At 66.9% G+C, this 9,458-nt stretch overlaps 1 protein-coding gene across 1 annotated transcript in view; it reads left to right on the top strand.

Annotated features, from left to right (window-relative positions):
- The first annotated feature begins 4,638 nt into the window (after positions 1–4,638).
- The window catches only part of DUSP8 (dual specificity phosphatase 8), a 13,612-nt gene continuing 8,792 nt past the window's right edge, over positions 4,639–9,458 (top strand). The window contains exons 1-2 of the mRNA XM_025046277.1: positions 4,639–5,469; positions 7,128–7,266. Coding sequence (XP_024902045.1) covers positions 5,020–5,469; positions 7,128–7,266 — 589 coding nt within the window. The 5' untranslated portion in view covers positions 4,639–5,019. The remainder of the gene's footprint in view (positions 5,470–7,127; positions 7,267–9,458) is intronic.

The following is a 9,458-nucleotide window of genomic DNA, read 5'->3' as shown; positions in this document are numbered from 1 at the left end:
GCGCGCACCCGGCGCCCGCTTCGCGGCCGTTCCCCTTGCTCTTGCCTCTTATGTGGGTGGGGGGAGGGGCATGAATGAAGGACCCAGGAGGGCCATTTGCGATCCAGCGGGGATCTGTCCCGACTTCTGCCCGAGCCCAGGACGCCTCCTCCCGCCCCCCCGGACAGCCCTCGGAGAAGGTCGCTCCTGCCGCGCGGGCCGGTGAGGGATGCGGAGGCCTTGGCCGTCCGAGCCGAGGGCTTTGGCCTTTGAGAGGCTCAGCACGGGGCTCGTTCCGTGCCCGGCGGGGAGGGGCTGCAGAGCCAGATCCCCTGTCCGCCCAGGCCGCAGGGGCACCCCCACCTCGGGGCGCTCAGCTGGCCTCTGCGGAATAAAGACCGTCGCCAGCCTGCTGCAGAGACAGCCGAGCGCTGGGGGAGGGGCTGGCACCGCCAGGCTGAGTGCAGCCAGCCTCCCTTGGCCTATCTTCCCACCTGGGGGGCCACTTAATAGTCTGGCCCGGAGGGGAGGGGCACCCCTAGGCCTAGGCTCCAGCAGGTCATCCCTCTGGGAGAATGTGCCTTCGGGTTTGTGCTTGGGGGCCTGGGAGCTGCAGTGAGGGGTGCTGGAGGCGGATTCGCGGCAGGCTCTAGTGTGGCGTTAGCGGTGTCCTGTCGTTCAGCTTGCGGCGGGGCTGCTGCAGGCCAGGGCAGCCCCACTCGTCCTCCTCTGGGCCCGCCAGACTTTCTCGTTCCCAGGGCAGCCCCGGGAATGCATGTGACACCCAGTGGCCCCTGCGACGGGAGCACAGGTGTCTGTGCATTCGCTCCTCAGATGGCGGTGAGCGCCGGCCAAGGACGGGCATCCCCCCGAGGCCTACTGCAGTGCCTCTTGCTGCAGTCAGCCCGGCTGGGGGTGCGGGGTGGGCTCTGGTGCCCTGCTTCCCTCAGCCCTCAGGAAGGCCCTGGGCCCCTGAGGCTGTCTGCGGGAAGAGCGCGTGTCATGAAGGGAGATGTGGAAGGGTGCTCGGAGTCACCCTGTGCTCCAGGTCCCTTCCTGCATCTCCTCTCCTCGGGCTGAGGCTGACCTCAGGGCCCAGAAGCTCCGGCCCAGCAGGGTGCTCCAGGGACCGTGGGCCATGTCTGGAGGAGCCAGAGAGCATCCTGATTACACCTCCAAGACGTGCAGTTCCCAGGGAAGGGACAGGAGGGGACCAAACCCACAGCCAGAGAGACGTGTCAGACCCTGACCGGGACTGCGTGGGCTGAGGCCACTTATGCCTGGACAGCTCAGGGCAGTGACCCGTAGATGTCCTGGGCTGGCCCAGGTGTATAACATGGTGAATGGTGACCAGGAGAAGGCTGGGCTGGCCTGGGGACAAGTCCTGCAGATCAGCGAGGTTGAGACTGAAGAAGCCCAGATATCCTAGGTCCCTGAGCGTGCTGAGTCCTCCCACCCGGGGCTCAGCCCAGACCCCTGGGAACCAAGGGGGCAGGGCCCCCACCCCACTGCTTCTGAAGTCCCCACTGTCCCCAGGCCAGGCTGCCTCTGTTTGGCATGCCCACGGGCCCAGCGGGGGCAGGGAAGGCCCGCCTGGGTCCTGTCCCACCCGCGTTGGAGAGCTGAGAGGGGGCGCAGGGGTGTGAGCGCAGAGGAGAGTAACGTGAGCTGGCCAGGTGTGGGCACCCGGTCCCTGCCTCCAGAGGCACCCTTGGGTCACAGTGAGCTGGACATCTCAGCTTACCGAGTCCCGCTGCTTGAGAGTCTGCCTGTGTGTGCCAGGCACCACTGAGTGAGAGCCGCAGACCCTGCTTCCCATCCTGACCGCCGTCTCTGGAGGCAGTCAGTTCCCCAGCACGAGATGCAGGGCAGAAGGTACCTTGGTGAGGATGCTGACAGTCGGGAGGTCCCTGGCCATGTGTGTGCTCAGGGATACGGATGTGCCATGTGGAGGCCTCGTGAGCTGACGGAGTGAGATCTGGCACCTGGGCTTCGGGTGTCCTGGGAGGTGGGGGGCTTTGGCATGCGGAGGGTGAGGGCGCATGCGTCCAGTGACCACATGTATGTGCATGCACATGTGCGTGTAACTGCACGTGGTGTCAGTGGGGGGCGGGGTGGATTGTGGGAAAGAGGCGAGAACTGGTCTGCGTGTGGTCAGTGTGTGGGGACGTGTCCCAGCGGGCATGGCAGGCACGTGGCGCAGGAGCAGGGCCGTGCAGTGTACCTGGCGTCCCCGGCAGCACCCGGCCAGGGCAGGGAGGGGTCTGCTGCCTCTGGACTGGGGACAACCGGCTCTTCGCTCTGAGCCCTGTGGTGGGGGCGAATGGGGCTGGGCCTCTCTCCCCACCACACCCCTGCGGGCGAGCCTGGAGTGGGTCCTAGAAAGCGGGGAGGCCCAACACCCCACAACATCTGTATCCTCTGTCCACCTGGCCTGTTCTAGCCCCACTGACCTGCTCGAGGCTGTCCTGAGTGTCTGCAGCCCGCCCCTGGCCCTGTGACCACCAGCTCTGGGCCCTGATCCATAGCATCCGTGGGAGAGGGGTCAGGGGTCTGCCCCCCAGGAGCCTTAGGTTCAAGGAGGCCCTGCGGGTGAGGACGCCCTCCCAAGAGGCCAGCTCAGGGCAAGCGGTCTCCCACAGGAGGGGCAGGAGCCCGTGCGGGTGGAAGCAGACATGAGTGGGGGTAGGACCCAGCAGACGGGAGGGGAGGGGCTTGGCTTGCATGGCTCCAGGCCTCCTGGGCCCTGGCTGCGGGTGGTCCCAGGCCCCGGCTACTGGGCACCTGCAGGGGTGGGGAGGGGCCGAGACCTGCGGCTCCGCAGAGCCAGAGCGCGGAGCCAGCCTGTTTCCCGGCTGCTGTCGCAGGAACAGCGGTTGCCTGGCACCTCTGCTGTTGCCATGGCAACGATGGAGGTGCTAACTGGCTAATGAGTCCCCCTTGGCTGCAGATAACAATACTGTAGTGGTTAATAGGGCCGAGCTAGAGGATCCTTGTTGGGGGGGGCGGGGGCGGGAAGGGACCAGGTACCGGGCTGCCCAGCCCCCCTCCAGCCCCTACCCCACCCCCTCCTCCTGGGTCTCAGCCTGACCTGGCTCCTTTCCCCGCTCCAGTCTGGACTCCCCTCTGTGGGGGGGACCCCTCCGTGCCCCAGCCCCTCCTCTCAGTGCTCTGGGGAGGATTGAGGACCGAGGGCAGCGTGCATGCAGGCCCCTCTCCCCCGTGCCCCTCCTCGTCCCTGGACTGAAGCTCCATTTGGCTCTCGCTGTTCTAGGTGGGAGTTAATGCCCCCACGTAGCCGATGAGGACGGGAGATCAGGAGCATGGTGCAGGACCCTCCCCGCCTTGCCTCAGGGTCCTGGGCCTCTGAGCTGGACTCTTGGGCCACATCCAAGAGAAGGAGGCTCAGCCCAGGCCCGCAGGGGTGGTATGTGGGAGGGTACCTGGTGGCTGTGGCCTGTCACAGCCTTGATGAGATTCAGCTTAGAACGCAGAGGCTGCCCAAAACTGCCCATACAGGAATCAAACAGAGGGTCCTCCAGCAGGCAGAACCCCCTCAGCGGGTGGGGACACTCCTCGGCAGGCAGGCCCTTTGGCTGTTGAACCCATTTACTGTGGTGCTCGGGAGGGGCGGCTGCCCTGGGTTGCACCCCCACTGTGGGAGCCTGGGGAGCGGTGTCCGAGGCCCTGTCCACATCAGGGCCGTCCTGGGCACTTCCCTCGCCGCCAGCTCCGTGGTCCTCCGAAGGCTGCCACTCTGGGGGGACACGGTCCACACCTGCCTTGCAGCCATGTCTCTGTGAACTCTGCCGTCACCCCGCCAGCCTGGGAGCTCGCAAAAGGGGTGGTCCAGAAATGGTGGCAGCTGCCGCTGTTGTCCCCAGTGTCAACGTCACTTTGAAATGTGACAAGTGCTCTCAGGGTGCCACACCCCAACACCCTCTGTGGCTGTGGGGTTTGGCGCCCTGCTGAGGGGGTCCCCTCTCTGTGGGCCTTGGGGGCACATCTGTCCCGCAGCCCCCTCCCACCCCTCAGCGGGGTGGGGAGGTGACAGAGGGAGGAACCGGTGAGCTGGCAGCCAGTACAGGTCTTGGGTTCTGTCTAGTCTCCTTGGTGTGACCTTGGGTTGGCCCCACCCCTTTTCTGAGCCTTAGTTTCCTCTTCTTTAAAGCAAACTCTGCCGTCCTGAGACCACGTGGCCCCTGAGGCCCGTCCTAAATGAAGAACGGAGAGGTGGGGCCTGGCAGGTGGGGAAGCAGGGGCTGGGCACAGACGCTGCAGGACAAGGCTCTGCCCAGGGCTCTGCGGACCCCGAACCCCAACCACCGCCTGCCCCCACTGCACCCTGCAGCCCGAGGCCCTTGGAGGCCATGCCAAGGGTCGCAGATAAGCGGCGCCCATGTTGACCTTTGTCCTAGCACCCCCATTCTGGGAGCGGGTGACCCACTCTTCAGGAGAAGGACGCGGGCCTCAGCCCCTCTGCGCAGGCGTGACCAAGCCGCAGCAGAGGGGCCCCGCCCTGCGTGCCCAAGCCCCCTCCCGGCCCTGCCCTGGGCACCCAGGGGCCTCTGGGAGCCCCAGCCCTCCCAGCTCCCCCACCCGGACAGATTATCAGCTTAGACGGCAGGGCCGGCGTGCTGTGGAGGGGTCCTGGGGACTGGGAAGATGAGGGGCCAGAGAGGGGAGGTGGGGTGCCAGAAGCCCCAGGAGTAGGAGGCAGTGCTCTGAAATGAGTGGGCGTCCACAGACCCAAGGGCCCCGGGGCGGGACCCTCAGGCCTCGTGCCGCCTCTCCAGCCCAGCCCAAGCCCTGAGCCCCTTCCCTCTGGTCTCCCGCCTGCCTCGGCGCCACCTGCCGAGAGGCCGGCTCTGTGATCTGGGTGGTGCAGGACTGAGGGGCCCACCCCCAAGCCCCCCGGCACTCTTCCAGCTCCGTCTGTGGTCACAGAGTCACAGATTCCAGCGTGCTCACCTGAGACGTTCGGCGACTTTCAGAGACGAGCCAGAGGGACACTAATTCACCCCAAGGAAGGAAGGGCCTATGGGCACATGGCAGGCCCGGGCCTTCTGTGCCCTGGGACCACACACCAGCCCCTCTGGGGTCGGCCCCGCCTGGGGAGCTGGCCGGCGCCCCCCAGGGGCCTGCAGAGCTGACCGTCTGCCTCTCTCTGCAGGTCCGGCGCCATGCCTGGTCACTCTGAACTCTAGGCCACACCTGCCCACTTCAAAGAGAACCCTCCCACCTTGCCCGTTGCCCGCCATGGCGGGGGACCGGCTCCCCAGGAAGGTGATGGATGCCAAGAGGCTGGCCAGCCTGCTGCGGGGCGGGCCCGGGGGGCCGCTGGTCATCGACAGCCGCTCGTTTGTGGAATACAACCGCGGGCACGTGCTCCGCTCCGTGAACATCTGCTGCTCCAAGCTGGTGAAGCGTCGGCTGCAGCAGGGCAGAGTGACCATCTCGGAGCTCATCCCGCCCGCCGTGCACGGCCAGGTACCCTGCGCCCCACCGCGCCCACGCCCCGCCGACTCCCGTCACCCCCGGGCCAGGCGCACGGGGGCCCTGGGCCTGGGCAGCCTCCCTGTCCTCTGCCCTTGAACCCAAACCAGGATCCCCAGGTCAGCAGGTTCTCGGCCATTCTACGTCACCGGCCAGCTCCCCGCTCCTCACGAAGCTTCCCTCTCAGGGCTGTGGGAGTGCCCTCCCCGGGGAGGCCCACGCGACACCCTGCCCCCCAGACACCACCCTTCACCCTCCCATCCCACCTCCGGGAGCCTCCGACACCGTCTGGGTCCTCACTCAGCCCTGCCCAGAGGTCTCCCCCACACGGCACAGTGCCCAAAGCAGGCACTGAGTGATGAGCGAGGCGTGACCGCATCCAGGGGCAGAAGGTGGGGGCACAGGCAGCAGATGGGACAGTGGACCAGGACGGCACACTCTGGTGGCTGCAAGGACTCAGAAGAGGCCCAGGGGCCCACACTGAGTAGTTTGTCCCCAGCCCCCAGCGCCTTCCCCTCTGAAGTCTACAGCAACCCAGTATTCTCTGTGGCCCCCCAGGAATGTCTTGGGTCACCTGCTGTCACAATGCTGTCTCTATTCCCAAGAGCATCAAGTACAGCTGGGGAGGGACCACTAGGCCAGTGCTTGGGAAGGCAGTGGCACCTCCAGTGGAGGACAGGTGACATGCCAGGCAGCCTGGGGGCTCTGGGGGGGTCTCAGTCACATGCCCAGCGGGGGACTGTGGGGAGTCACGGTCCCAGGCCCTGCCCCGTGCAGAGCTGAATGTGAGAGGACCCAGGTGGGTGGCCCCCACCCCACAGGCAGAACCGGCTCCCTGCAGCCTCAGTGAGGGGAGTCGGGTGATCAATCACCCCCAGCGAGGACTCCCGGCCGGAGCACCATCCCATTGGCTGCCGGTGACATCATCGGGCCGGGTCGGCGGCGGCTCAGCTGGCTTAAGGGCTGAGTGTGCTTGGGGGGCGGGGGCATCCGCCGCTCTTGGAGCCCAAGCTGCTGAACATCTGGCCCCAGGCCGCTCACGGAGGGGAGGAGGGCAGGTGGCACCTCAGCCTCCAGCTGCTGCCTCTTGAACTGGGGGGACTCTCGCTGCAGCCGTCAGTCACACTGTTGCTGGCCTGTGGGGGTGGGGCGGTGGGGAGGGGAGCCCAGACTTAAAGGCGCTCTGCCCTTGAATCCCCGAAATGGGCCTGCTGGGGGACCCTAAAAATGCCTTGGCCATCCTGAGAGCCAGCCCAGTCCGAGGCCGCGCCCTCCCGTCACCATGGTCAGCCGTATGTGCCTCCTGGGGACCCTGTTATGTTCACCTGCATCTCCTCCTCGTGGGCCTGGCCCGCGGTGAAGGCCCAGGAGTGTTTGTTCCTGTCACTCCTGTGAGTGTGCGTGAGGGCTTGGTTGCCTTGGGGACCAGTGTCTTTCGTCTCTGCCTGCTCCAAGGCTCCACCTGTGGGCCATGGGTTTACACCTGTCCAGGCGTGAAGTGGGCAGCTGGGTTCCTGCCGTCCCCTGCAGGCAGCAAGGTGTCACAGCAGTCCCTCCCACCTGTCACCTAAGCCCCCCCCACTCCTCAGCAGGGGGTGGGGGCCTTTAGCAGGTGCCCAGTGAGCCCTGACCTCTGCCCTCACGGCCCCCAGGTGGAGGCGACCGAGCCACAGGATGTGGTCGTTTATGACCAGAGCACACGGGACGCCAGCGTGCTGGCCGCAGACAGCTTCCTCTCCGTCCTGCTCAGCAAGCTGGACGGCTGCTTCGACAGCGTGGCCATCCTCACCGGTGAGCTCCGAGGGGCTGTGGGGCACCCTCTCCCCACTGCCAGCTTGGCTGGGGGGCAGGGGCGTCCGGGGAGCGAGGCTTCTGGATCCACCTCTGTTCTTCCCTCTGAGCCAGCCACAGAGCAGCGCTGGCCCAGGCAGTGCGGGCGGGGGCGTGTCTCAGTAGGGCCGGACGCTCCAGGCTCCTGTCCCCTCCCCTGGGCCCCAGGCTTTAGGACTCCCTCCAGCAGGGGCCCACGACGAGCAGGTGAAGACACGGACGGGAGGAAACCCCCAAACACCACTTGTGGTGGGGGGCGGGGAGAGATCAAGGCAAAGACGCGGCTCCGCTGGGAATCCCCGCACCCCGGCGACCGTCTGAAGGGGGAGGCCTAGGCCCCACCCTCTGGGAGCCCCAGTCTGAGCAGAACTGGTCCCACGCTGCGGGGCGGGGGGCCTGTTCCTGCATGCTGCAGCCACACACAGGACACCTGGCGACAGCCTACTAATCACGATACCTACCTAGGGCCAGCAGAGGTCCCCACGGGGCTTCCTGTCCCCCAAAGCAGCCAGGCCAGCCTGGGGGGCTGGGAAGCCCCCCCCCGTATGTGTGCGCACACACGCACATGTGCAGTGGTTCCCGCTGAGTCCTTACCCCTGGGGCCAGTGGCTGAGGACCCCCAGAGGAGGCCCGGGACCCAGGGACATGCGCCCTCCCCACCTGGGTCCCGGGGCCTTGGTGAGTGTTCCCGCCCCCTGCCCTCTGCAGGGGATGTGGCAGGCGGGCGGAGTGTGGAGGGTGTGGAGAGCGCTACCCACTTGTCACACAGCCGATGGGACACTCTGCTCCCTCGGGTCCTGCCCTGAGCAGCTGCCAGGCACAGGCACGAGTGAGGTGGTCGATGAGCGCCAGGCTGGCCCCCCGGCACTGGTGTCCAGGGGGAGCACAGACCTCCAACAGCCTTCGAGAGGGGCTGCAGGCAGAGTGTGCCTACTGCCGCAGCCAGGCTGCTCCGGGCAGAGCCACGTGAGGCCGGCACGGTGGGTCGGCACCGTGCGCAGGCACGTGTGCCACCGGTCAGGTCCTGGCCCTGCATGTCTGGCCCTGGTCTGCATGGTCGGAGGGGGTCTGTGTCTGTGCGTGGCTCCGGGAGGCTGGTCTTCGGATTGTGTGTGCGGGTGTGCACGTGCGTCCCAGCTCCGGTGGCCCCGAGGTCATCGGGGCAGGACGTGGGGTCTGTGTCCGGGTAGAAACAGAGGCCGCAGGATTGCAGACCCTTCGCTCCAGCCATCACACCGGGGCTCAGTTCGGGGTCTGGGCGGGGAGGGGAGAGAGGGCAGCAGTCTAGGCTTTTACGTGTCTGGGGCAAAACAGGGACTTGCCCAGAACTCAGGTGGGAACCCAGGTGTGTGCGTGCGCACCCTAGCAGGAGTGGGAACCCCCGGGCCCTTCTGGGAATCTGAGAAGGTCCCGGAGCTCCACCCTCCCTCCCCCCCAGGCAGCCGCGTAGCCCGGCGCCTTTAGTGGTCTGTCTCCCTGGGGGCCTGGGTTGGGATGCACCAGGAGAGCCCACCTGGGACCTGGCTGTGCCCACCTGGCTCGCTCCCCCCCCTTCCCCTCCCTCCCCCGCCTGCTGCTCCTAGAGTATTCGGCCCAATTTCTCCAAAGGCCGAGCCAGGAAGAAGTCATGACCCCATGGTGTGAGGAGGGCTCCTAGAGACACCAGATCAAGAACTAGACTGTCTCCCCGACCTTGCCCAGAGTCCCCACGCCTGAGCCCCTGAATCAGTGAGCATGTGAGAATGGGAAGGCTGCTTGGGGAGGAGGGGTGCTGCCCACCTCGAAAGGAGAAGTCTGGGTCTCAGCACGGGGGGTGCTCAGCAGAGGCCAGAATGTGGGGACAGACCCCTCCGTGGGAAGAGAGGGGGGCCCGCTGAGAAGCACCAAGATGAGGATGGTACAGCTGGAGGGAAGGGGGCCCCCTCCCCAGAGGATGACGGGGTGAGGCGCTCTAGGGTGGGGGACCCAGCTGCTGTGACCCCTTTCTCTCCCCCGCCCCCAACCGTGTGGCTGTGACGTCGGCGGGGGCGGGGATGGGAAAGGGAGCCTGGCCCTTTAAGTGGCCGCGGCCCTCGCCCGGAGCCGGCGGCCGCCCGTGCTCGTCGCTGCGGAATGCGGGCTGGTCGGGTGCGCCCACCGCGGCCGCTCCTGCG

The sequence above is a fragment of the Pteropus alecto genome, unplaced genomic scaffold (genome assembly GCF_000325575.1).
Source record: "Pteropus alecto unplaced genomic scaffold, ASM32557v1 scaffold43, whole genome shotgun sequence".
Classification (NCBI taxonomy): domain Eukaryota; kingdom Metazoa; phylum Chordata; class Mammalia; order Chiroptera; family Pteropodidae; genus Pteropus; species Pteropus alecto.
This window is presented reverse-complemented; position numbering and strand designations above follow the sequence as displayed.